Source organism: Artibeus jamaicensis, unplaced genomic scaffold, assembly GCF_021234435.1.
Source record: "Artibeus jamaicensis isolate MK-2021 breed Jamaican fruit bat unplaced genomic scaffold, CSHL_Jam_final contig_3152, whole genome shotgun sequence".
In the NCBI taxonomy this organism is placed as follows: domain Eukaryota; kingdom Metazoa; phylum Chordata; class Mammalia; order Chiroptera; family Phyllostomidae; genus Artibeus; species Artibeus jamaicensis.
The window spans coordinates 5,875,487-5,903,408 of NW_026521729.1; the positions used below are offsets into that span (position 1 = coordinate 5,875,487).

General features: G+C 58.9%; 1 protein-coding gene across 1 annotated transcript in view; it reads right to left on the reverse strand.

The window, feature by feature from the left end:
* Positions 1 to 359: 359 nt before the first annotated feature.
* The window catches only part of NKD1 (NKD inhibitor of WNT signaling pathway 1), a 61,520-nt gene continuing 33,957 nt past the window's right edge, over positions 360 to 27,922 (reverse strand). The window contains exons 4-10 of the mRNA XM_037141439.2: positions 24,602 to 24,668; positions 12,332 to 12,438; positions 10,709 to 10,804; positions 6,351 to 6,498; positions 5,834 to 5,918; positions 4,422 to 4,549; positions 360 to 3,616 (exon numbers count right to left, since the gene is read on the reverse strand). Of these exons, the coding sequence (XP_036997334.2) occupies positions 3,027 to 3,616; positions 4,422 to 4,549; positions 5,834 to 5,918; positions 6,351 to 6,498; positions 10,709 to 10,804; positions 12,332 to 12,438; positions 24,602 to 24,668 (1,221 nt within the window). The 3' untranslated portion in view covers positions 360 to 3,026. The remainder of the gene's footprint in view (positions 3,617 to 4,421; positions 4,550 to 5,833; positions 5,919 to 6,350; positions 6,499 to 10,708; positions 10,805 to 12,331; positions 12,439 to 24,601; positions 24,669 to 27,922) is intronic.

Here is a 27,922-nt window from a genome sequence, read left to right on the forward strand (position 1 = left end):
AGTCCAGAGGATGTTTCGTGTTTGCTGAAAATTTTCTGTCCTATGAAGGTGGACACATGTCACCACCCATTTGTTCAAACCCACGAATGTACAACCCGAGTGTGAATCCCAAGGCAAACCATGGGCTTGGGTGACCGTGCTGTGTCAGTTTAGATTCATTCTCGGTAAAAAGAAAAAAACACACCAGGCGTTGATAACGGGGAGGTGATGTGAGTGTTGGGGCAGGGGATAGTCTGTGCCTTCCTCTCAATTTGGTTGTAAACCTAAAACTGCTCTGAAGAAAAAAAAAGTATTTTTAAAAACGAACAAATGTAAATGGGGAGATAGCTTATATAAATGCATTTATTCTTGTAAATAATGGCAGCTAACACTCGGATAACGCTCCCAAGGGCGAGGCACAGCTTTAGCTCACTGAATTTTCACCGTACGTCCGGGGGGGTGGGGATCCCCTTTATCAAGGAGAAACTGAGGCCGCAGAGGGACAGTGTACAGCATCACAGAGCACCCAGAGAGGAAGTCCGGACCTGAACCCAAGCCCCCGCCACAGTGAACAGCCCTGGCAGGTGCTGGGGGGGACCCCTTTTCATGGTGCACCTCTGTACTATTGGATTGGCCAAAAAGTTTCCTCGTTTTTTTCTGTGTGATGGCTCTGGTAGCATTTAGTTGTCTTGAATGTCTTGAGTTGTCGAAACAGTTTTGTTAGATCGGATTGTGACAGCTGTCCCCTATCAGCTGTGCGTTATTTTTTAGAAAGTATCAAAATTGGTGAATTTTTGTGCAGCCGTTTTAAAATGGAAGATGGAAGAAAATACACAACACTGTCGGTATATTCTGCTTTGTGATTTCAAGAAAGGTAAAAAAACACAACCGAAACGCAAAAAAAAAAAAAAAGATCTGCATGGTGTATGAGGAAGGTGCTGTGACTGATCGACTGTGTCAAAAGTGGTTTGCAAAGTTTCTTGGTACTACTGACGCTTTGGCCAAATAATTCTTTGCTGCGGGGCCGTCTTATGCATGGGAAGATGTTCAGCAGCACCCCCAGCCTCTACCCACTAGCAGCCAATAACAGGAGATAGCTGATATACTCAAAGTAGCCAAATCAATAAAGTTATTAGTGAAAATGAAAAACGTGTCTTATTTTACAGGGGGAAAAATTAAACTTTTTGGCCAACCCAATGTCTGAATCTTCTACATGTGCACGTTACTGCTTTCCTAAATTTCTAAAACCCCAGTCAGCATGAAACAGAACCCTGACAGCGGGGGTGGGGGAGCCAGCATGGGGGCTCCCGTCAGAGGCTGAGGAAACGCTCTCCAGCCGCCTAGCCACAGAGAGCTCCTTTCGTGGACCCAATTCCTGGTTCGTTTCCATGGTTGCAGCAACGCCGGGCCTGGGGCGTCCACAGCCCTTGTCCACTCCGCACCTTTCCTCCCTCTCAGGTGCATACCTCGCTCCCTTGCCACAGGTTAGCCATGTGACCCCACTGGGCCACAGTGATTGGCCCAGAGATCGGTATTGGCCCTGAGCCTATCCAATCAGTATCTTCCCCTGGTCCCCTAGTGCAAGATCCTTTTCCATTGGATGGTGTAGCCCAGAGAGCCAGCAGCCCCAACACCATTGCAAAGCACGCTGGCATGGGGGCCTCCCTGCTCCCTCCCTCCCTTGGCTGCATTGCCAACAGCTGGGTGTCAGAAGCCCAAACACAGTGGTTAACATTCAGTGGTTAAGGGGCCACAGGGAAGACTAGAATCCCAGCTCTGCCATCTGCTGTGTGATCTCAAGCAAGTCACTCAACCTCTCTGAGCCCGCCATGCCTTCTGAGCTTCCATTGGCTGCCTCGTAGGGTTGTCCTGAGGATCAAATGTATTAATCCAGTCCCAGGCACACTGTCCCTAATCCAATAATATATGGTGACAACAACTAAGCCCACTATCTTTAAAAATAACTCCTCACCAACCACACTGAACCCAAAGCAGAGGCTCTGGAAAAGGGGACGATGCCGGGAGGCCAAGCGGCAGAAAGGCAGACAGCCGGAGTTGCTGGGCCCAGGAGATGTCCACAGAAGCAAACACTGACTTCAGCACAGGCGCAAAGGTACCTGAGAGTGTGTATTTATAGAAAGATACATAGAAATGGACAGATGGCATCTAGCAATAGAGACAGAGAGCTGTCGCCGAACCCCAACAGGACGCACAGATTTGCCGAGGGCAGGACTCAGGCTTCCCCATCTTCTGGCACAAGCGGCGCACCCCACTGCCCACCCCGGGAAACCCCCCGCTGGTTCGTCTGGCCGGATCCCTCCGCGGAGTTTTCCCCCCGTGAGAAGGCTGGTTTCGGGGGCAGTCTTTAAAAGTGTATCTTTCTACAGAAGCGAGGAGAAGGAGAAGGAGAAGGAGGGGAAGGAGAAGTGTATGTTCCCGTGGTGCTCGGCGGGAAAGAGGGACGCGTTGGGGCGAGGGCATGACCGCCCTGGAAAGGCATGAACGAGAACTCCAGAAAGGACAGCTAGGGGTCCCAGGTCGGGACGTGAAAACACAGCAGCCAGGAAGGGGGCGCGCCCACAGTCCGCCGAAATCCTTGGAGCGTGTTACAGTCAGTTAAGGGCAAAATAAAATCAGAATAATACTAAGAGGTAGCAGCTGTTTATCTTCTCGGAGATTTTGAGGGTCTCTGGAAGAGATGGGGGGTGGGGCGGAGTTCTGGCTGAGGGGCTCCCGGAGCGGAGCGGGGCGGGGCTGGGTAGGGTGTGGGCCTGCGTGGAAACCACAGCCGGAACCGAGGGAGCCTCTGCTGGCTGCAGGCCGCTGCCGAACTCAGAGTCGCCCCCTGGGGGAGTCGCGCAGTCCCCACACTTATAAATAAAAGTTGACTTCTATGTTTCCACAGATCTTCTACATGGAGCCTAGCGGAATATTAGTGGAGTAACAATCATTATTAATAACAATAATCGTCATAATAACAATAATTAATAGAATAAGAATGCCTGGGGGGCCCGGGGCAGGGCCCCTCGCGGCGGGGCACCAAGGGCCTAGGTCTGGTAGAAGTGGTGGTGGTGGTGGTGGTGTTCGTGGTGGTGGCGATGCTCGTGTCTCTGGACCGCCTGGCCGGCCGGGCCGTCATACACCACCACGGTGGGCAGCTCCCGCACCTGGTCCCGCCCCGCCAGGGCGCTGCCCACGGCCGGCGGCCCCTGCAGGCCCCGGCCCCCCTGCTGGCTCTCCTTGGCTCGGTGCCTGTGTTTCTTGTGGCCAAGGGGGGCCAGGGTGGGGAGGAGGGCCGCGCCAACGGTCAGGTGGGTGGACGGGGATGCTGCGGGGACTGTGGGTCCCAGAGGGGGTTTGCTTCTTGCCCCTCTGGCCCCGTGGCCCACACCCACGCTCTTGCCCTGGGCCTTGGGGGACCTCACAAAGTGCTTGCTCCCGTCCTGGGCGCCCCGGAGCCGCTGCTGGGCCTCCGAGACCTTGGCAAAGGGGGCGTCGGGGCCGTGGGAGGAGCCTGGGTCCGCACCCGGGGGCTTTCGGTGTGGGGCGTGGACGGCTTCTGGCTCGTGGGAGCGGGACCGCGTGGGATTGGAGGTGCGGGGGGGCAGTTCGGACTTCTGGGCCGTGGACGGGGAGCCTAGGAACCAAGCAACAGAGAGTTGAGGGGCACCTACTGTCAGCAGTGCCACCCTGTGCCCTGGAAACTGCTAGGTGCCAGCTCCCCGAGACTCAGCGGCCAGCCTCAGCGGCCAGCCATGCTTCCTCAGAGTGCACCCCCCCAGCCCCTACTGCCCCCTCCCCCTGCCTCCCCCAGGCCATGGATGAGACCACTCCAGAATGGAACTTCGCTGTCTGCTAAGTGGGAAGAACTATCTCTTTGCTAGGGTTTTAAAACCCATTCTTCTTCCTGGACAGAGCTGGGAGACAGCAGGAGACAGAGGCTGACGACTGAGGTCTCAGTGGGACGGGCAGGTGCAGGCAGGTACAGCCCTAACGGGTGCGCAGGGGTAGCCCACAGAAGAAGGGAGCCTGGGGGGGAGAAGCGGGGAGCTGGGCAAACTCCCCGGAGCCCGGTGTTCATTTAGTTTGGTGAGAGCTAAGGTGCCAGGGCGGAGGAAGAGAGATCAGCAACTGGCTTGAGTGGAGTGGGGGTCTCCCTGTGGGAAACAGCCAAGAGAGAGGGACAGGGGAGGGTGGGCGGGGTGAGGCACGGGACTGTCGGTTTCCGTGGTGTTTTAAGCCCTCAGATGCTGTTTGACTGGGTTCATTCTGTGCGTGGTTCCAGCACTTCCCTATTTTTAATGCTTTCAGGGTCATCTCCTCCACTGACATCTGTGACCTTGTCCCATCCACACTGCGCCTGCCCCCAGCCCAGGGGGCCGGGGACCACTGCCAGCCTGACCCACCTACCAGCCCAGCCCCCCGCCCGCGCCCCGCCTCACCAGGCCCAAACTGGGAGGTGTAGTTCTCTATCCCGGCCAGATCCAGGTAGTGGTTTCTCCTCTCGATGTTCTCGTCCACACAGTGGTGCTGGCAGCCAGGCTGCTCCGGGCGGCTGTCTCCCTGGAACCTGCGGCAGGACCAAGGCAGGGAGTGGGTGGGCCCGGCCCCCCGTGGGGCAGCTCCAGGGCCAACTGGGAAGCCACAGGACAGGTCCTTCCGGACCCTTCGTTAATTTCCTTCTGGGCTTTGGCGGGGACAGGGGGGACTCTGGCCCATTCCTTCCGCTTCTTCCTGTCAGTGGAGGCAGATGCCTGCCTGGCCTACCTGGGCCTTCTGGGAGGACTGGAGAGGGGCTCTGCTTGAACAGACCCGGAGCAAGGCACAAGGGTTACTGACCAAAACTTACGGATGTCCCAAAGCCAGGCTTCGAGTCACGTGCCTGCCACTCCTGCCTGGTTCCCCAAGGGCTGTGGGCAGCAGAAGCCCCCAGAACATTCACACTGAGGCTGGTGGACTCCTTTTCCTGCTCCAAAGCCCAGAGTGGACCCTTCCTCTGGGGGCCGGGGGCAGGAGAGGGGTGGATTCTGGGTTCTCTGTCCCTCCCCTGGCAGGAACTCTGCGACCTGGCTGCACCCCACTCCCTGCTCCCCTGCCCCCCAGCACAGACTGCACACCTGCAGCCAGCCTGGGCACCTCCAATTGTCGGCCTCCTGCCCACGTCATGCCGAGTCCCTGCATCGCCCTTCTCTCTGGCCCTGTGGGCTGCTTCCCAAAACCCAGACTTCTCCCTCCCATTTCCACAAAAGGCAGTAACTATCCTGGTCTCAGCCAGCACTGTTACTTCGTATCACTCTGCACTGGATGCCTTTTTTAAAAGTCTCTTTCTTTTCTTCCCACCCTCCCTCCCTTCCTTGAAGTTAAGGAAATAACACCAGGTGAACGGTAACTGCAGGCTGATCCACTGCTCCGAGTCCCCAAAGCCTGAAAACAGAGGTTCTTCATGACCGATTCTAAACAATGCCCTAAATGATGAGACGGTCCCCGAGTCTCTATGTCACTCGGTGCGAACATTCATGCGTCTCCCTGTAGAAACCGAATACTGCGGAATTACCCAGACCCCAAACAGAACACATGAGAAATAATACACGGTGAGCACCTCTGCAAACCCAGCAAATGCAGAATTCCAAAACGGAGCTGGTGGAATGCGTTTGGATTCAGTGACGCAAACCCATCCTTAGTGATTTTTAAAGAGCTGGAATCTGGGCGTCTGCCTCCAAACCACTGCCCACTGAAGACAGCACGGATGGGAGCCACCTGCCCAGGTGCACACCCCACCCCTGGTTCAGGCACACTGCCGGTGCTAAACTGTGCTCAGTTGCATGGGTTGCCCCTCCGCCTGATCGCACCCTACCTGAGTGGGGCTCGCTGCTTCTTCTCCCAGCTGCGCAGCTCCTCTGCCGGCTTGGTTTCCGCTCTGGGCCTGGTGGTCTGCAGGTCTGAGGCCCGCCCCAGAAACAGCCTGGTGACACGCAGCTCAATCCCATGCCCGCTGGCCTCCTGGCCATGCCCGGATTTTCCAAGCTGCCTGGCCCCTTAGAAAGCTGGCCCTACCAGCTGCCTTTCCATAGCTCTGTGGCCGGGGTTCTGAGCCAGGACTGCTAGAGGGGTCTCCCAGCTCCCTGTCCTGCTGACCTCCTCTCCATACTCCTTGTCTGGGCTTCAAGGCCCTGCCCACCCACCCCATCACAAGCCAGGCCTCGGTGGTGGCTGCCTGCGCACACAGGCCCAGCCCCATGCTTTGCTTACTCAGGGGCCTTCCATTCAGAATCCCTTCCCTGTCTAAACCCTACCCCTGCCAGAGCGGCTCCAATCCCGCCTGGCCACCAAGCTGCGCCCAGCGCATGCACCTGGGACCCGCCGCCCCTCACCGGGATGGCTGAGAAGGACGCTCTTCTTGCCCTGGCTCCCATCGGGGGCCACGGTCAGCTTCACGCGCAGCGTCTTGCTGGACGTGGGGGAGTGGTTGACGGAGGAGTCGACCACCTCGTAGATGGTGTGCAGCAGGCTGGTGATGTCCTGGGGGTGGGGCAGGAAGCAGAAAGCACACGGGCTTCAGCCACGGTGCCTTTCCAACGGGAAGCAGAGGGCCTACTGAACCCGCAACGCTGAGCGCCTCGGGCTCCCCAAAGCCGAGCCTCAGGCAGTGATGTGGACGTGGAGGTTTGTGTGGGAGGGGCCCTAGAAGCGCGGAGAGGGAAGGGCAGGGAGACCACGGAAAACCTTGCTGAGCAACTCACAGCCAGGGCCCCCCAGGGAGACTGTGTGGAACCGGCCTGGGAAAAGTCTCATCTCAAGTCACGAGCTGCCCTGGGGTGCCCGTGCCCCAGACGTCCGGGCTGTCCAGTGCAGGCCAAGCACCAGAGGACACTCCAGCGATGGGCACTGTCCCCACAGAGAACAAAGCAGCGGGGGAACTTAGAGGCGGGCAGGGGGACAGCACAGCACCTCTGCAGGTCTCTGACTGAGGAACAGAAAAGCGGTGTGTCCCTAACGATAAACTGTGAGGACCGGACCAAACCTCATCTTCTCTCCGGGCCTTGGGGAGCCCCTCGCCAGGCACTGCTCTCCAGTCCGCGCTCCCCCGGCCTCCCAGAGACTCCCCGCTGGGGCGGGAGGGGCGGACCAGGCCCCCTCAGTAGGCCTTTCTGTGCTCTGGGCTCATGTAAGGTCAGGGTCTGAGGGGCAGCTTCCTGCTGGATGTGATGCTGGGAGCCTCTGGAAAAAGGATTGGCCGTCCAGGGGTCACGGCCACAGACAGCCAGCTGTCTGGCCAGCAAGCCTACTACCTGAGCACAGACTCGGCCCTCCCTCACCCGCCGCCCCACCACAAGGCAGGGCTGACAACAAGCTCTGCCCTGGCCTGCCCAGCAGGTGTGTGCATGGGCCCCGCCCCCAGCAGGTGGCAGCCACCTGCTGTCACCATTGACTGACGACAATGCAGGGGCCTCTCAGAGAAGCTGGGTCCGGCTCCTGTTAAAGCTTAAGAACTTTTGATACTGGGGACTGATTTGTCTTTTCTTCTTTTGTTTTTTTAAGATTTTATTTATTTATTTTTAGAGAGAGGGAAAGGGAGGGAGAAAGTGAGGGAGAGAAACGTCAGTGTATGGTTGCCTCTCGTACGCCCCCTACTGGGGACCTGACCCATAACCCAGGCACGTGCCCTGACAGGGAATCAAACCAAAGACCCTTCGCTTCGCAGTCCAGAGTTCAATCCACTGAGCCACACCAGCCAGGGCCTAATTTGTCTTTTCAATTCCCCATTCCCCTCCTCCCCAGCCCCTGGCAACCACCATTGGACTTTCTGTCTCTGTGACTGACTACTCCAGGTACCTCACGGATACGGTATCATACAGGATCTGTCACTTTGTGACTGGCTTCCCTCGCTCAGCCTCGTGTCCTCAAGGTTCGTCCTGACGTAGCACGTGGCAGGAGCGCCTTCCTTGTTAAGGCTGGATGCTATTCCATTATTTGCGTGGAACATGTCTGGTTTATCCATCCACTCACCTGTTGATGGGCACTTGGGGGGCTTCCACTTTGGGGCCATTGTAAATAACGCTGCAATGAACGTGGGTGTGTAAGTATCTCTTCGAGACCCTTTTCTCAATGGGGGAGGATATAGACCAGACGTGGAATTGCTGGATCCTGGGGGAATTCTACGTGTAACCTTCTGAGGAGTCCCATCCTGTTTTCCACAGCGGCCACACCATCTGACGTCCCCACCTGCACGCACGGGGGTCCCAGGTTCGCCATTTCTGAGCAGCCCCTGCTATGTATCGTCTGCTTGTCTTTCTAGCATCCCTCTGAACAGAGGTAAGGCGGGCCTCGGGGAGGTTTGGACTTGATTTCTTGCACGGTTGGTGATGTTGAGCAACTTTTAGTGTGTTTATGGGCCATCTGTATAACTTCTTTGGAGAAATGTCTATTCAAGACCTTCGCCCATTGTTTGATCAAATGACTTCTTTTTTTTTTAATGTTAAATTTTAGGAGTTCTCCATATGCTGTTTTCTGGATATCATCCCCTTATCAGATAGACGATTTGCCAGTATTTTCTCCCATCCTGTTGGCTGTGTCCTTCGATTCACGGACGTTTTAAATTCTGACATAGTCCCACTTACCTACGTTGACTCCTGTTGCCTGCGCTAACTTAATTCTTGACAAAACCCTCCAGGAGCAGGGGTGAGACCAGGACTGAGCGGGCTGCCAGTTTGAGACGCAGGCTCAAGTCCCTGACTCACTGGCTCGCTCGGTGACCCCACCCCTCTGGGGACTACAGAGGACCCCTCTCCCCTCTTCTCCCTTCTTTGCTGGAGCTGCTCTGCCCGGCCACGCCTGCCCCCCACCTTAGAAAGCCCATGAAGGAGGTGTGGTTGTCTCCATTTTACAGATGAGGAAGCTGAGCTCCACCATCATCCTCCCCCAGGCATTGGGCACCAGACCTGGGACCCCCATGTGTGTGACCCCAGAGGGTCCCAGCTTATTTGGGTGTCAGAGCAAGCAAACCTCGCCACAGCCAGCTGGAAGATCAACACCGTGGGCTGCACCAGCTCCTGGCACAAAGGCACAGGTGCAGGGAAGGCTGACTTAACGCACCAGTTAGTGTGTGACGGTGACCAGGCGCTTGCTTCTGATTGGGAGGTCGGCATGTGGACCCAGAACCAGCCGCTGTGAGTGCCACTGACCCACGGCAGACAGAAATGCCTGGTTCGGGGCCAGGCACGTGACTCCACTGAGGCCAGCGCAATCCGGTCCCGGCATGTCTGCTGACATTCTGAATTTGGGGACCCGCTGACGGGATGGGGTGTCGGTTAAAACCGTCAGCTGTCATCCCTCCACTGCCAAAGCCTGCCTGATAATAAAGAGACGCAGAGGAAATAGGACGGTGATGACTTGAAGACACCGAGCCTCGGGGCCTAGCCGGGCCTGCGGTCAGCGCCCCGGCCCTGCTCCCCTGCCGAGAGCTGGCACATTCCTCTCTGTGACAACCTGTGCCGAGATTCTGTCCCTCACACCCCGAAGCCACTCAGCGCTGCCTCCCCTCCCCGGTTCCCACATCCCTGAAACCTCGGCCACAGGAAGAAAGGGGTATGGCCTTTCCAGCCCTGGAGAGCAGAGCAGAGTAGAAGAGCGCCTGTCCCTGAACTGGGTGGGTGACGAGACAGCAGAGCTTCCGAGCTCTCTACCGACGGGCCTGAAGCCCAAACATGCCGGGGGGTGGGGGCAGGGGGTGAGGAGCCAGCCGGCCAGTCTCAGACGGCTGCAAAAATCTGCCACCGGCCCAAGCCGACCCCCGGGCCTCCTGGGGAGGGAGAGGGTGTCTGAGCAGAGCGGGAAGGAACAGCAACACAGACGCCGAAGGCAGGGGCCCGGGGCCCAGAGCACGAGGGAGGCAGCGTCCATCTGCAGTCATTCGGGTTCCATCCCATCCACGGACCCTCCACGGTCCTGTTGCACCTCCACCCAAAGCCTCTGGCCCGGCCACAGGCCCCTCCCTGCTGGCTCCGGGCCTCGGCCTCCTCCTCCTCCTCGAGGCTGCCCCGGACACCCCGCCCATCCCCATGATGCCGCTCTGTTATTTCCTTCACTGGACAGGTCGCACCTTACAATTTCCCTCTAATTGCTGGGGATCTGCCTGCCTCGTCAGACGGTCAAAGCCACAGGCCAGGAACTGTCAGCCCGGATCCCGCTGTGGTCGCACACCCAGTGTGTGGCAGGTGCACACAGTAGGCACTTAGGATGCAGACACGGGCATGGAGAAAGGGTGGAGGAACACAGAGAGGAGAGGGGTGTGGGAGGGAGACCCGGAACACTGGGGTTGGGGGTTTGGGGGAGGAAGGACAGGCCCTGAGCTGAGCCACTGCAGGGCCTCGGGGCGTGGCCTTTGTGTGCCCACCTGCCCCAGCTCCTGGGCAGACAGACGGGCTGTGGGGGGCGTGGCCTGGGCACTCCCAGTGCACCCAGAGCTCTGGGCCACAGAGGGGGAAGCAGCACAGGGCTCTGTTGGGGCCCGAAGCCCCTCCTCTGGGCAGTCCCGGGACACCCCTCCAGCTCCAGCAGAAGCTCCCAGGAGCCTTGTTCCCACCACACCCGCACCCTGCACCACTCCTGTCCCCATTCCTGCGCAGGGACAGGCCCCTTATCCGGAGGGGAGCAGCAGCAGTCAGGTACACAACCAACGCCCCTGGGACCAGGGCATGGCCAGCAGCCGGGGCCAGGTGGGCGCACTGACCTCGCGCGTGACCTTCCCATTGTTGTCAAAGTCATACAGCGTGAAAGTCCACTCCTGCCGGCTGTCCTCCTCCACGGACACGTCACACTGTAGCTCCTGGACACAGACAATACACGGACATGGCCAGTCAGTCGGGGGCTGGATGGGACACCTGGAGGCCAGGTCACGGGGCCGCCGCCTCAACACTGCTGAGTAATGACCAAGAGACCAGCTAGGGAGAGAGGCCACAGTCTGGTCCAGGCGGGACGGTCCGGCCCTGCAGAGTGGCCTGCCAGGAAGCCACCAACTCCGGGTCCTCGCGGGCAAAGGAGACACACGGGAGGGGTCTGCGAGGGGCCTTCGTGGCCTCAGCCTGAGCTTGAACCAGAGACTAGGAGCTCCCCTACACACACATCTACACACACATGCATGTACATGTGTGCCCACAGGTGCACCCACACACGCACTCCTGGGCATGCCCATACAAGTGTGGACACCGGCCGGCACACGGAAACATCTGACCCACGGCAGCAGCTGCTACGGTCTCTGTGGCAGCTCACAGCACAGTGGCCGCCCGGCCCCGCTCCCACAGCCCCAGGGGGCTGCCGCAGGGGCCGAGAGGGCAGAGTGGCTCTGTCCCCAAGCTCTGTCACTGGTGGGGCGTCTGCGGGACAGGCTGAACCTCAGACAGATGGTTCCAGGAAGGATGGCCGTTTTGGGAAAGGGAGTCCACAGTGGCCTGAGATCCGTAAGATGCGACCCCAGACCACCCTGTTCCACATCTCGTCCAGATTGGCACAGCAGGAGGACAGGCCCTGCGTCAAGAGGGGTGGTGCCTGGCCTCAGGATGCTGGCAAAAGTGTGACTGAGCGTGGTGTCCTTGCCCCAGCAGCCACGCCAAGTTCAAAGCCGGCCCTCCCCCAGGTGTGACATGTCTGTCTGAGACCTGCCAAGTGCCCGCTCTGCTCTCTGAGGCAGTGTTTCAGGGGGTACAGCACTCACCTCGCACATGCATGTACATACATATCTACACACACGTCTGCACACAGAACACACTCAAGTGTGCACAGAATCTACATACCACATGCATACTGAACACACTCACACATACACATCTACACACAACACATACATGCACACTAAACACTCTCCTGCATATGTGTGCATGTCCCCACGTGCATTCTAAACATTCATATATCTACATATAACATACATGCACTGACCACATGTACAGTACACACGTCTATGCACATGACACGTGCATGCACACTGAATACACACACACACACACTCAAGCCCGAGCACCCAGCATCTACCCAACCCCCCTCTCCCCGGCCCCTCTACTGAGCTCCAGAGAAAGCTCAGGTCTGAAGCTCACAAACAGGTTGAGTAGCTCTCCCCACCCCCACCTCTGCCCCGTGTGTCTCCCCCCCACCACCTGGGCCTCTTGGGTGAGTGCCCGCCATGGAATGGTCCCAGGGAGTCAGCGGCCCCTGTCCAGAAACAGACCCTGTAGGGCTTGCAAGGAAGCAAGTCGTCCACGCTGGGCCTTCCCTCTCCCGTCCACACAGGAGGTGGGCAGCCTTCGCCTCCAGACAGGCCCCCGCATCTCCGCAGAAAGCCCTCTTCTCCAGGGAAACCCACCTCAAACTTCAGCTGCTTCTTGGAGCCCGGGCAGGACTCGCTCGGCTTCTCCATCCTCTTCTCATCTCCGCTGGCCAGCCCGTCAGTCTTCTCGGGAGGCAGGGCCACTGTGGGCGGAGTTGGGGAGGATGCGTGAGAGAGGCCCGGCCCCAGCAGGCGCCCATGCGGGGCTGCACTGTGCCTCTGTTCCGGGGCCAGCACGGAGGACCGCCAGGGTGCTGGGGCCCCTTCCCGCCCTGCTCGTTGCTGAAGTCAGCGTTGCTTTGCTCTCCAGGGCTGTCCAGGCTGCTCCGGGGGGACCCCCCTCCCCGGGTGCGCCCATGCGACCACCCAGATCACCCCAGTGGGCCTCTCAGGCCTCCGCTCTGGTCTCTGCCCCGACCTGAAGCCCATATACCCAGACTGTGGGCCCCCACAATGGTGCAGGCCAGGGTGGGGGCAGGGCTGACTCTGGAGCCCCAGAGCCACGGCCACGGCCTCACTGACTTCCAGGCTGACACCAGCCTCCTCAGGGGTGCCACCTGCCTGGGCTGGGCACCCCACCCACTGTGGGGTGGTCAGGAGGAGTGACAAAACACAGTTCAGTCAACAGGGCTGGTGAAGGGAAGGGCGCGTGCGCACACCGGCACGCGCGTGTGAGAACACGCATGCGCACAGGCAGATGCTATCTTCAGGAGAAGGCTAACCCTGTGCTCTTCATTCAGCCTGTGTTCGCCTGGGGGTCAGCCCCCTGCCCAAGGTCACAGTCCATTGTGTATCCTTCGAGGAGCGGGGAGGAGGGTGGGCATCAGCCCCCATGACTAGGCACCCCATTTTCCCATGAACACCCCCAAGGATGCTGGGAGCGCAGCCCAGGGTACCAGTCATCACCCTTGACCTGCACCCTGGCCTATGAGGGTCTTCAAATCTTCAAACCAAAAGTGTCAGCCCCTGCCTCTGCCTGAAGAAGGGGATGCGGGTCTGCCTGGGAATGTGCTTTCCTGGGAGGGGTTCCTGGCCCTCGTCCATCTTCTCAGATCCGCTCAGCTGCCCGGGCCAGTGACTGAGCCCCAGAAACACTCAGCATCCCTGATGGGCGGGCACAGTAAGCTCAGCAGGAGGGTTCAGGTTGATGGGGCACATTTGGCTTCACATCCTGACTCCACCATGGACCTGGGGGAGCTGGAGCCAGGCACCTGACTCCCCTGGGTCCCAGTCTCCCCATCTGTAACACGGGGATGAAGTGGGCTCTCCCTCACAAGGCCACTGGGGTGAGGGGACATCGAGGAAAGTGCCTATTGAGTACATTGCATGCAGTAAGTGTTCACTAAATGCTGGTTTGGCAAACAATGAAGAGGAGCCGCGGCCCCAGCCGACAGCCCCAATCCAAATGATCCCTGCACCCCAGCGCAGCCCCCCCCCCCGAGATACATCACGCTATCACGAACCACCACATCCTCAATTCACTACTGTTCCCCCACGAGCACCCCAGAGCGCGGGGTTGGGGGTTGCAGAGGAGAAAAAGAAGACAGGAAAACAAAGACCGGCTCCATCTTCAAAGCCACTGCCTCCCCCGGCAGAGGTCCTGGCTGGAGATGTAAGCCGGCCAGGCTTATCGAAACCAAACTTCAAGTTCAAAGGGAAGTTATCAGAAAACCACCTTCAGGTTCAATGTTGCCTTTCAAGTTCCACTTGATAAAACCCAAAGAAAAGAAACCTCTGTCCCTGCTCCCTCCTTCCCGGGAGCCCCCCCCTGCCCACCGAACAGACAGCCGGTCCTCAGCCAGGTCCCCTGCCTCCCTCCCTTTCTCCTCTCCCAGGGAGGAAAGAATACCCCTCACCCCCACCCTTTCCGTGTCTTCTCCGGAGACCACGGTGGCCTGGACTGTCCTTCCTTCACCAGCAGATCCTCACCCTGTCCCGGCTCAGAAAACCATCCAGACACCCACAGTGGGGGCCCTTCCCAGCACGGGGCTGGGCACACACGGGTGGAGGACTGGGAGCCATCCTGCCCTGGGGCCCTGGGGGCCAGGAACGAGGACAGTCAGCAGCCCCAGCCCTACCAAAGGTGGCCTTTCACCCTCTCACTGTCCCCTGCCCAGTGGCCAGAAGAGGTATCAGAGAACTGACCAGAAAGCCTCGAAGACCCCCATGTCAGAATCAGAGGCTGAGACTCGGGGGCCAGGCTCCCGCATCCACACGGACCCTCTGGAACCAAACAATGCCAAACCACCACCCGCCCACACTCACCCCTGTGCAGAACAAATCACCCCCATCCATCTGTCCGTCCCTCTCTGCCTGCCTGCCTCTATCCATTCATCCCTCCCTTTCTCCCCCCATCCACCCATCACTCCCTCCATTCAAATGTCTATCTGTCCACTCATCCATACGTCCATCTTTCCCTCCCTCTCTCCCTCCATCAATCCAACCTCAGCAGAGCGAGTAATGCTGCTTCGAGATTCCGAGCCCCTGCTGACTCCTGTTCAGCCCAGCGGTTTGTTTTCCCAGAGATCATCTGTGGGGGTGTAATTTCAGGGGGACTCTGGTAACTCTTCCATTACGAGTCACAGCAGCAACAGGAGATACCGGTCATTTGAAAGAGGAAAGGACAGCAGGAAAAAGTAGGAGAAAAAGGAAGAGAAGGGACAGAGTAGGAGAAAAGCAGAGCCTTTCATTGCCTCTGGAGAACCTGTGGGTGACCACAGAGCAGGGCTGGCAAACCACGCCCCCGTGAGCCAAAGCCCGCCCACTGCCTGTTTCTGTAAATAAAGTTTTATTGACACACAGTCAAGTGAACGCACAGTCCATAGAGCCCAAAATGTGTCCTCTCCTGGCCCTTAGTGAATGCAGCCTTCACCCCCACCGGGGTACCTTGATCAGCAGGGTGCAGGCGGGGTCTCACCCGCTGCTCACCTGCTTGGCGGGGAACCCTGACACAGTCCACAGCCTGCCCACCAGACACCATGGCCATGGAGACAGGAAGTGCCAACTCTGCTGCCTTGAACCCATTCTCAGCTCAAAAGAGTCTGGGGTCTTTCCTTTGGAAACCATGCCCCGTCTGTCCCTCCTCACACCGTGGTGTGGCCATGAGGAGGGGCGGGGTGGCTGTGTTTACCAGATGACGCTGCCACCCTGTTCCCCGCCCCCCTGCCGCGTCAGCCCCAGCCTGGCATTGCTCCGCCCCCAGCAACTGCCAGATTAAATGCATTACTTGACCATCTTCACCCGGCTCCCTTTGATGTTCCCTTCTCAAGCTTCAAAATACCTTTTGGAGGGAGATCAGACAGCATTAAACAGAATTACTAATTAATTAAGCAAAGTTAAATTTTAAACACTGTTTGTTGTGTTAGCCAAAAGCCTGAACAGAACAGACATTTTTCCTCCACTGAGATCAAAGACAGTCTCTTCCCCCTCCCCTCCCCCAGTTTAAAAAAAGTGGGGGGAGGAAGACGGGAAGAAGAGAGAAGGGAGAGGGTGCCTTGAGGGACACAGGGCACAGAGAGGGGACACTGGAATGGTGGCAACGTAGGTCCCGGTCTAGACCGCCACCCCCTTCCCCACCTGTGGGCGCACAGGGGCACACTGGGGTCATTTGGGACCACACACCAGGAGGGCCATGGTCACTTCTGAGAACTGTCCACCCTGGCAAAGAGCAGCGACCCAGGCAGCAGGACAGCGCTGCAGACCCGGCACGAGCTGCCGACAGCTGGCGCCGCCCGAAAATCAGAAGAAGGGCTGTGAATCAAACAGACCGGCCAGCAAACCGGCTGGCCAGCCCCTACCCCCGGGGCTTGGCGGGGGAGGCACTGGGGTCTCGGGAAGACTGGCCGAGCAAGGCAGGCTGGGGACCGTCCGACGGTGGCAGGCGCCGTGCTCGCACTCGGCAGCACAGATGTGTGGACTGTGCGTGACATTTTTTGGACAGATGATGAAAGGTGTCCTGAGCGGGGGCCCCTTTGTCTAACGTGCACAGATGGTGCTCGCTGCTAGCAGGGTGCTGGTGACTCTCATTCCATCCAGCAGTCTGTGCGGTCCTGTCTGGGATCTTCTGATGGCCTCACGGGACCCGCCACAGCCACACAGCCACGACGCATGTCTCTTGAGCGCTGGGGCCCCACTGGCTCATAGCTGGGGGGTGCCCACCATGGACGGCGTGCACCACGCACAGACCACCATGGTGTGCTGAACTGCACCGAACCCCGCCGGCAGACGGGAGGAAGGCCACACAACAAACGTGCCATAAATTCTGGCTTGACTGAGCCTGGGGCCTGGGATGGGGAAGGGGATGATGGGGAGGGGGTGGATCATTCGGGAATCTTGCGTTTAGGCTGCCGACCAAACCCCAACGTTGCCGGCAGAGGCCCTCTTCCTTCAACACAATCCAGAGAGGCCTGCTTGACGTTCCACTTTGAAAGAAGAGACAAACTGGAAACCCAGTGGTGACTGACTCAGCCCCACCGAAGACCAGAAAGGACTCCAACACTCAACGCACGGCAGACGCCCCTCCCAGCCCGGGTACCTGGCGAGTGCCCAGCTTACACCGTGTTACGATCTAACACAGGCCAGGGCTTCCTGGCTGGAGCTTGGACACGTGCCTACCGTATCCACAGTCCTTTCTCAATGGTCCACGCACGGATTATCTGCCGCAAACATTTTCGTCTCAGGATGGCTGGCCAGGATGCTTCTGACTCCCCAACCCCCCAACAGCTGTTAGAGGGAAGGCAGATGAATTTTAATATTAGCCTATGCCAAATATAATTAGGCGGGTTAATCTGCTGCTCGTAAAAGGGGAAAGAGATCGTGTGTGCATTCCAGGCCAAATGGTTTCTTGCACTACGTGCTGAGGCCCTCCTTGGGGAGGGTCTCAGAGACACGCTGATCTGCACGGCCCTCGGTGCTGGGGACAGGGGGACATGAGTGGGGACACCCATTATTTCACAGACTCCTTTGTGTTACTGTTTGCATTCGACATAAGAGGAGAGGGAGCCTGAAAAGCAAAATGAGGCCCTTTCGCTCCTGAAAAGGATCTCTCGCCTGCTAGTGCCTCTCAGCCCCACCCCTCGGCTGGAACTGCTTTTCCCCAACCTCTTGACCCTGCCACGCCCTCATGCGTGACCTCTGCCAAGGACCCTCTTTCTGTCTCTCCCACTCCTGCTCACTCCTGCTCGTCCTTCAGGTGTTCCCTTCAGCCTGCGCCTCCCCCACCTCTGGGAAGCAGCTTCCCTGCCCCTGCCCGGTGCTCAGAGAGCCCAGACAGGCCCTGCCGCACCAGACGGAGTCCACCACCACCATCAACACGCAGTGAGAGGTGCAGACCCAGGATGTGAACCCAGACAGTGTAGAAACAGAACCAAAACCCCACCTGCCTACCCGGGCACTGGTCTCTCCACTTTGTCACGCCACCATTGTGGACACCTGTCCCTGCCTGTCCCGCCACCGTTCTCCTGCTGATCACCACATCGGGGCCTCATCTGGGGGGGCCACCGCTTTCCGTCTCAGCCCATGTGGTTTAGGGGGCTGATCCCACTGCGGCTTCAGGGGAGCACTCGGGACCCGAGCCTGGCTTCTCTTCTCTTGTCTTGACGGCCACTGTGGCTGGCCCTACATCAGCACCCAAGTTCATGGTCACACAAACAAGCTCTGTTTCTGTACTCCTCGCTGGCATGGGCCCCTTTCAACTTAGAACCAGCAATGTGCTTCAAGGACATTTTCAAAATCAGGCACTTTTGTCACCAACCGGGGAAGACCGTGGTCCCTTTCCCTTCTGACTTCCCGCACTTCCTCACTTCCCTCGGCACCGAAGCGGCATCTCTGGAATCCAGCTAGGGGGAGGTTGAGTCGCCAATGTATTTATTTAGGTTTAGTGGGATATATATAGTTCATAGTTCTAAAAGAATCGGGTATTCTCTTTCTTAAAGAAGGCCCCCCAGGCCGGGATGAGCTTCGGGTCCCACAAACCTACGTCCAGCTTGGCAGCTAAAGCGAGAACCAAACTTCTGCGGGAAGGATTGGGACTGGCACTGGGGGGTCGCCTTTGCCACCTTCAGGGGAGGGGCTGACAGAGGGCAGAGGGAGAGGCACAGAGGCAGTGGGTACGTGCAGATGGCGCAGTCCGAGCTCTCCCATCCAGCCCGTCCTTTTCAGGAAAGTTCTACCCTAGGATTTTTCAATTCCATGGGTCCAGGCTTAAGCGAATTCGGGTAGAGTATCCAAAAGAACCAAACGAATCCTGAATTAACAATCCACCACTTAGAGCCCCAGCTTTTCAGGATGAACCACCACTAAAACAGTAATTTAACCAACGCAGGGCTCGCTAAGGTGGTTTCAGGCCGCTCCCACCCGTGAGTGCCCACCCTTCCGGGGACCAGCCACGCCACCCCGGGGTCTCTCCAGCATCCTGCCCCCCACCCCCACCAAAAACCGGGCTGCATTTTATTGTAAGTAGGTTTCATTCAAGGGCCAGTTGTGACTGAAGAAGAAGAAAGGAGAAAAAAAAGAGGGGGGGGAACCCTTCCAACAAAACGCTCTCCGGCCTTTTTCCCTCATCAGAGCCTAAGGTGACGGCCACTCTACTCTGAGGTTCAAACAGGACTGAGACGAAACATCTGTTCGGGGCGGGAGGGGGGACACGCCGAGAGAGGCACAGGGAAAGGGAAAAAAAAGCCTTCTTTGGGCTAAAAATATGTCCCTTCCACTCTCTCCCGTCCCCGCCCAAGTTAAAACATGTGATGAAATACAACTTTTAAAACCTAACCCCGAGCTACTTGAAACTATGAAAGCCTCCTCGGTATGTGTCAGGAGTCAGAATTTCCACTGTTCACGCTGAGCTTTTATGAGGAGCAGACTTGAGAGGAGCTGCTGTCACTGCCGAAACCCGGGCTTCTGGGGACTGCCGCGGAGTGGAGTCGGCCGAGCGACAGCCGGCGGGACGGGCTCGGAACGGAGGGGGACGAGGCAGCGGGTGTGGCCCACCTGCCCCCAACCCCCGGTGATGGGGGGGCGCCTCTCCAGTGAGCCCCCCTTCCTCTCAGACTCCAGGGGGCCACCAGCCAGCTCCTTTGGAGGCCCAGCCTCGCCCAGCGGTCCCGCGGGGCCCTTGGCGCCCTGGGAGGAGTTGGTTCTCTCTCCCGACGGCCCACTGAGCCCCAGACTCAGCGATCACCTGTCTGCTAAGCATCTCTACGCGCATGTCCCACAGGCCTCTTGGTCCCAACACATCCAAAACCCAAACCAGTTGTCCCCTGCGAAACGTCTGCTTCACAAGTGACACCAGCGTTTTCTTAGTTCCTTAAGCACGAATTCTAAGGTGTACCCAGGACCCCGTTCTCTCCCTCACCCCCGCCCCTCTCCACCCTGAGGCCTACCTTCTCCTCCCAACCCCGCGCTCCCACGCAGGGCCAACGCCCCAGCAGCCACCCCACCTGCTTCCCCGAGTCACTTCCTGCCCCATGGGCCTCTGCCTCTCTGGTGCTCCCTGGACCCCAAGTCCCTTCCATCTCGGGGTTTTGCTCGCTCCCCCTGCACATCCGCCCATGACGGGCGTCTTCCTGGAATCTGCATCTCAGCTAAAATGTCACCTCCTCAGAGAGGCCTTGTCCCATTCAACCCTTCACGGGGCTTTACCCCTTTGCAGAACGCCACTACCAGACACCTGCACGCTCCCTCCCAGCTCTGCCCACCTACCAGCTGCTTCTGCCACCTGAATGCACCGACACCCACCTTGCTCGTGGCTGAGAACCCACGGCCCACCCAGCAGGGCCCCCCACCCCCGCCCCGGCAGCAAGGGCTCAGTTAACACTCGCCAAACGAGGAGGACTTCGAGGCCTGAGTTCCGTTCTCAGTCTGCTGGGTGACCTCGGCCAGGTTGTGTCCCTCTCTGGCCTCAGCCCTCCAACTACAAATGAAGGGGACGAAAGGCCCCCCAGGGCTCCTCAGCTCAGACGTCTTACACCTGGACATCACACCTGGGCGTCTGGACAGACCGGCCGGGGCCTGCCGGGCACTCCCTGGGCCAGAGGGAGAGGGTCACCTGACTTCAGTGACTTCCTGGGATTCACGTCACTCTCCTAGGAGGACTCACTGACCACGCCCTGCACGCCAGGCCCTGGGCCACGCACAGGGCGTAGGAGACGTTGAGAGACTCTAATAAGATTAGAGGCGCTTTGAAAACAGGCTGTTTGATCTGGACAAGTAAAGGGTCATAACTGCTGGTTGGCCCCAGCCAAGGAAGGTGGACCCCGAAACCGCACAAATCACGACTGCTCACATACCCCGGGCACTTTCTCTGGGCCAGGGCAGCTCTCTGGGTGCACGGAAATGACCTGTCTTCACAGGAGCGCCAGGGGAAGAGGTGCTCTGACTGTCCCCAACGAGGAAACTGAAGCACAGAGAGGTTGAGCGGCTCGCCCAAGGTCACACAGTGAGTTGCAGGAAAGCCCAGCTGGAATGGGGTCTGACCCTCGGATCCCAGACAGGCAGTATAAAGGGGGGACTGTGCTGGGCAGCAGGGCTCGGGGCCTGTGCACTCTGGGACAGGCCCCCAGGTCTCAGTCCCAGCCCCACTGCAGGGCCAGCTGCCCCAGGCACAGCTGCCTTAGGGGCCGGGGAAGCAGAGACGCGGCAGGCTCTGTCTGCCAGGCCCAACCCTGCGAGGTGGGGAGGAGAGGACAGGTTAGCTGGATCCCCAGAGAAAGGGGCCACCTAACTGGTAGCTTTGAGGGTTCCTTCGGGTTTTACGAAGTCAGCTTTCTACAGAAGACATCACGTGGACTATACCCTGCCTGTGTTCACCCCCACGCAAAGAGGTCGGAAGACCAGAACTAGGCACTCTGGGGACACTGGAGGCAGGGGGGTGGGGGGTAGTGGGCAGAGGCAGGAGCGAGCCAAGAGGCTGGGCAGGCAGCACTTGGCAGAGGGGGGGACCCATTTTCCTTCTGAGGGGTGCAGAGCAGTCGCTGTCGCCTGAGCTGGGTCAGGAGGAGACCCCCAGACAGCTCAGAGAGGCATAGGTCTGCCACACAGGCCTGGCACCAACCGTCACCTCAGGTCCCAAGCCACACTCTGCCTGGCCGGAGTAAAGCGCAGGGCTGAGCGTCCCCTCCCCACCTCCCCACCCCAGCCACGGGGTGCCCCTGCCACGCCCAGCCAGCACTGAGCTTGGGACTTTGGGTGTTTACTTTGTTCTCACCACAGTTCAAAAGCAGCCCAGCAGCCCCAGCCCAGCACCAAGCCCGGCCTTAATCTCCCGGCCTGCACGCTCCCAGCCGGCCGGTTAAGGCGGTTCAGACGCTGGATTAGGGCCGGCTTTCCCTAACAACGCAGGAGCTAAAGCCGCCCTCTCCTGGGACGGCTAAAAGACTTCTTTTTATCTTCATGCCTCAGATGGCCTTTTTTCCCCTCCCTTAAACAGCCCTCCAGCCCGCCAAGAGGCAATGAACTTGGCCAACAGGAAGACAAAGAAGAGATTCAGGATTCGAGCTTGCTCTCCCTTGGCCAGTGCACAGAGGGGCGCCCCCAGCACCCCCCACCCCCCGGCCAGGTGGAGGCATCCCAAAGGCCAGCATTCACTGCACCTGCGCTCATGGGCCTAGCAGCGCAGTGGCCTGGGGGTCACAGCCACATCCCCCACCCTGAGGTGGACACTCAGAGAGCCACAGCAGGTCACTGAGCCCAGCCTCACTCCCGGGCAGGTGGGTGGGGTGCAAATCAGAGCAGCCACTCTTGCTGCTTTATTTACTTACTGTTTTCGAGTTTTAAATCTGTCGTTAGTCTTTCATTTCACGAGGAATACATTCTTGTCAAAGTCAGCACGGTATTACAGGTAACGCTGCGGTCCCCTGGGACTGTCTTTTCACTTTTAGGCCCCTCCTCCCGTGTCCAGGACACTGCTGTCTGTCTCCACACTAACACACGTATGTGGTGTGCACACACACACACAAGGAGATACAGAGTCCTGTCTTTGTGACATGAGAGGTCACACACTGTCTGTAACACGCCGCATCTTTCCGCAGCCTGCCCTGACTGCTCCACATTTTGTGCTCCCGGGAAGCTTCAGTGTGAAAAAGGTGCTGGACAACTGGACCACCACGACCTGGTCCAGCCCCCAAGTGGGAGGCTGAGGCGGGTGGTGGCGCCCCACCCCTCCCCCGTCGGTATCCGTGACTGGCAAGGCGCCCAGGCTGCCTGGGAGCCTGGCATGCAGCTGAGGGGTAGGGGGTCAGCCCGATGCCACCAAGCCCACTCCCTGTCGCAGACCCTGGGGCATCTCATATTCACCCCTCATCCATCAGCCCAGGTGGGTAAGCACCGACCCCACCAAGGTCCATCCTCCCCAAAAGGCTCCCGCTTCCTCTGAGCACCCACCGAGTCCAGCTCTGTGCCCCCACCCATCACAGCAGGGGGAGGGGCCCGGGGTTGGCAGGGAGCCAGGTCGATGGGCTCCTAGGCCGGGGTCCCTTCTGCTTGACCACTTCTGGGCTCGGGCCCTGAATGCAGACACAGAACCCAGTGACCCTCCCCGTCGGGGGGGGGGGGCAGGCCATTTCCTGTCTGCGTGTCAGTGGGGGGAGGTGGGGGAAGACACCTCTTCTGAGGTCAGCTCCATGATTTCAGGCTGAGCCTCAGGGACGGAGGAGGGCCTCACTTGGGACATTGCCCCGGGACTCAGTAGAGGATGGACAGCTAGAGAGAAGATGGAGAGGCGGAGGGATGAAATCCGGACAGAGGGATGGACTGTGGGCGCTGGGTGACGGGGAAGGGCCGGCTGATGGCTGGGTGGGTGCTGGAGGGGTCATGCACGGGGCAGTCGGGGTTCATGGGTGGGTGGGTGATGGGATGGCGTTGGGCAGACAGGTGGGTGGACAGACAGAACAGTAAATGGGTGATAGAGAGATGGGCGAACAGGAAAAGGAACTCGCTGGGAGGCTGCCCCGTGAAAGAGCAGAGGAATGGACAAACGCAGTAAGTGCTGGGTTCCAGGTGACCCACGTCTGGGGTCGGCTCGGACCCCAGGGCTCCATCCTGCAGACCTTTACCTGACTCCCCAGATCTTCCCGGGGCCCCAAGTCCTGGCATCTGTCTGTGGGGTCAAGGGTGACCACTGGGGCTGGGGGGAGCACCCAAGTGTGGCCACCAGCTCCACAGGCAGACAGGGTCGAAGAGAACACCCCACAGCCTGGACAAAGCCGTCTGCCCGCGGACTCCTCCTCCTTCACTGAGAACCTGCTCATACACGAGCAAACCTGACAGATACCGGGTCCCCTGCCTGTCTCCTGCCCAGCTGAGAGACTCTCCTAAAACAGCGCTTCTCATGGGGCCGTGTGCACACACATCACCTAGGAACCTAGGAGAGGGAGACTGGACTCCTCAGGTCCGAGTTTCTACCTTTACAACAACTCTCAGGCCAGGCATGGCCATGGCCCTCAGGCAGCCCAGGTGCCCCTCCAGAGCCTGCTGGGACTGGCTGCTCTCCTGTCAAGGCCCCGCCGGACCCCCAAGGCTGAGATTCTCCCCAGCGGCCCCTGGGCCCCAGCCCTCCTGACAGCTGCCTGCCCCTCCCCAGTAGAGGGGGCCACACTGTGGTCAGGCAGCCCCCATTCAGTGGTCCCCTCCTCTGAGCCCAAGCAGAAAGTGGGAAGGCCACCCTATTCAGCAAACACAGGCAGGTGCCATCATTCCATGCACCACCTGAGGCAGCCATGCAGGCAAAGGACCTCGTCCCCCTCCATAGATGCGGACAGAAAGGCCGGGAGAGGCCCCGTGGCTGACCCGGGGCCAAGTGAGCCTGCCAGCAGCGGCGGCCGGCCCTCTCACCCGGCACCTTAATTCTTCCTACAACACGGCGCTCCCCCTTAAAGAGAGGCGGCGTGGCAGCTCCGTGGAGGGAGGTGAGGGCTGGTGGGGTCTGTGAGCACACGCTCTCGTGTGCTCCGGGTGACTGAGCGAAGGGAGAGCTGGGAAACCTCACAGCTCCCTGGGGGAGCGCTGACTTCATGCCCGAGCCTATGTGAGGGGCCTCCACGGCCACCTCCTGGTGGCAAAGCTGGGGACACACTACCTGCCCAAATCCCGCAGCTAACACGGAGCAGGACCAGGATGTGAGCCCGGGTGGCCTGGCTCCACTCGGCCTGGACTGTGGAAGCCACACTTCCCTCTTGCCCCTCAGCCCCACCCAGAGTCCTGTCCTCCGCCTGGCCTACAGATTTCCCGCAGAGTACTCGGGGCATGCGGTAGACCAGATGGCCCCTTCCCTGCTCCACGCCCTTCTAGGAAGAAAGTGATGGATTTCAGTACCTTCCAGGCGAAAGTCTTCCTCTTCCTCCTCGCTGAGTGTCTCTCGGAAAACCTCGCCCACGAGCTCCTAGAGGAAGAAGACAAGACAGGGACATTAAGGACGTATCGGAATCAGCTAGGTGCCTGGTACTGGGACGGAAAAGGTGGCATCGTGAACCTGGGCCTGGCTGGTGGCAAGGAAGCAGGGCCCCCCGTTCTGATGGTTCTGACGGGAATTTAGTCCAACCGAGGCGGAGCCCGTCAGCCTAGAAAAGTCGCTGCCACACTGCTCTGCAGGAAGTACGTTTTCTCAGCCACCAGCCCACCACGAAGCACCACACTTCTCCCCCAGAAAGAGAGGTCCGCCCTCTCCCCCAGACAAAGATGGGATTAGACAACGTCCCTCACCCATCCCTCTGAGCGGACCCACGAGCCTGCTTGGGTGTGCACCCTTCCCCAGCAGAGGGTCCCAGGAGGGCTGTCGGGGTGGTCTGCAGAGAGAGCGGCTGGAGGGCTCTAGGGTGGGCTCCTCCATCTCCGTGCTCTGGCTTCAATCACGCCTCCCGCATCTCCCCCATGTGCCCACCCCCAGTAACTGGCCCGATCCCTGCACGCCCCCCGCCTGGTCCCTTCACATGAGTGGAAGGTGTCTGGTATCTCAGAGGGCAGGGCAGCCCCCCCCGCCCCCGCACCCGTCTGTTCAGGCTGCCACACCAGGCTGGTGGGCGACGCCTGGTTGGTCCCCAGGCTGGGAAAGTTCTGGGGTGTCCACCAGGGTCCCCTCTGTCTGACCCCAGCCCCGCAGGACGACTCCAGACAAGAGGCTAAGACTTGTCAAACCGTCTTCTGTATGTATTGGTTTTCTGCCAGGCAGAGTTCTGCGATCAAAAAAGATTATTTTAAACAAAGTTAAACGAGGTCCCTCACTGTAAGGCTTACTATGGCAACGGACACCAAGCACCCAAACAATGTGGCAGCTTAGGCCACATTCCTGGAACCTCAGGGGACGCAGAGTTTTATGTCTCCGACGCAGCGTGGGGTTTGTCTTCCGAGGAACCCACTTGGAGAACCGTTCCCCTTTTGGGGGAGCGATGCGTTTCAGGGGATCACACTGTTTTTCTCTCTCCTGATGCCCAGTTCTCTCTCCTGAGGTGGCAGCGCTTCTCAAACTATGAAATAAAAAGCGATAAAAAAGCCTCAACTCAGCAGCTGTCACCAACTTCCCCTTTTGGAAAAAAAACAAACAAACATGGAAAAGGAAAAGAAAAAGGCCCTCTCCTTGAAAATTCAGGGGGAGAAAAAACCCTGCACTTCAGATGCTTCAAAGAAAAACCAGGTCTCTTCTTGATTAACAAAAAATAAAAAATCGAATTACACATGTTTCGGTGCTTTGTGTAGTGGAGCTCATCAACCGGACACAGCTGGGGTTGGCTCTCCCGTCCTGCTTTGTTTTAAAGATAAAGAGCTCACGTCTTACGGGTCAGGCCTGGTCTTCTCTGCTTTCTTTCTTCTTTCCGGTCATTCTGGGACACCGCCCTTGCTCTTTCTCAGGGCAGTTAAAAGGTGGTCGCTCGGACCCCTGCTGCCCCATGGACTTCAAAAGCAGGCCAGCTGATTCCAGAGCCAGGATGGCTTTGCTCCCTCCTCTGCCCATTGTCACAGCAGCCGAACACTTCCTGGGCTTGTAAACTGGCTGTTTGTGCTAACAGAGCCGGAGTTTGCAGGGAGCCGGGGAGACGAGGGAGGGGCTCAGGGGGCACCACGAGATGGTGGGGGGCCCCAGCAGCGAATCAAAGCAGGTGTTTTATGGCAGAGCAAGACGGATGCCACCTCCACCAAAGGACTGGTAGGCAGTTCTTGCTCCCAGGACCTGGTGTCTGTCTTCAAGGGAACCGCAGAGTGCTGCACGCCAAGACCATCCGGAGAGCGGGCAGGGCTGGGCACTGACCTTGGCTGCAACTGACCTCGGCCCCTCCCCTGACTGCCCCCAGTAATGCCAGCTGCCAGCAGGATCTCTGAGATCAAGATTTTGGAGTCTTCACACCTTTCTACCAGCACACGTGGAGGAGCTGAGAGACCCCAGACATCACCAGCGACAAAGCGGCCATCTGGGACCCCATGACAATGCCTCACGGGGTGTACGATGTGTCCACAGTCGTCACTCTGACAGCGGCCTCCGTGTCCCCTGCGAAGACTCTGCTGGGAGGACCGAGTTCTGAAACACGTCACAGCAGAGTCCTGGCCGGCGCCAGGGCAGGTCCTTCCTGCCAGGCCACGCTCTGTCCTGTGTCAGCACATGGTCTGTGGCCTCCAAGGGTTGACTCGCTGGGCCAGAGGCTACGTGGGATCCTGAGCCAGACTCAGGATCAGGTCCTGTCTCCATGGCCTTCCTGCCCTGGACTGGGGCCGGCCCCTGCCTTCTCGGAACCTCAGTCTGCTTATCTATTAAATGGGCACAGTGACCAACCACAACTTCAATACTCCGGCAGCTGGCACTTCTGTGCATTTCTTAGGTGCCAGGCACCTTCTTATATTAAGTCCTTTAATCATCCCAATGGCCTGCTCTTTCCATAGCCCAAGGAATAAATGTTCATAATAATGATTTGCAAATTGTAAAGGGACAGGTAGAATTGTTCTTAAGTTTGTTCCTACAGAGTGCTCTCAACCCTCAAGGGCTCTATGAGACAGGAAAATAAAGCTGATGACAGCCACTCCCGTCACTGACCAAGCGCGCAGGGACGCTCCCCGGAACCTCCGTAGAAAGGCCCCCCACCAGCCCAGTGCCGAGGTGAGGAGGGGGTTCCAGGAAGCCAGATGACTGGCTCTGGCTCCCCAGCCAGTGAGGCGCAGAGCCCCGATTCACGCCGGCTCCAACGCCCCGCCTACACCTGTACCGTGAAACCAGGGCTCCTGGTTTCGGGCATGGGGACAGAGGTGGCCAAGAGCCCCGGCCCTTGCCCGGGACCAAGGATCACACTTTAAAAAGTATAGAAAACCAGCCGGGCCAGTGGCTCTTGTGGGTCCATGGCCAAGTCATCCCACCTGTCCAGAGGGTCTCAAGGGTCCCCACAGCCCTTCCCCACCAGGTGTGGGACTGGGCAGAGCCCTGCAGGAAGGCACTCAGGCCCCTGACAGCAAGGAGCTGCACAGGGAGCCAAGCGTGCAGGGGGTGCCGGGGGTGCCAGGCATGGAACCGGGGCTGCTGAGACCGCAATTCAAATCCCAGCTCCGCCTTGCTCGAGCCGGGCCACCCGGGTGAAGGGACTTGTCTCCACGTGTGCATAGGACACAGCGCAGACAAGGTCTCGAGTGCCTGTGAGGGTTAAGTGAGCCACAGGAGGT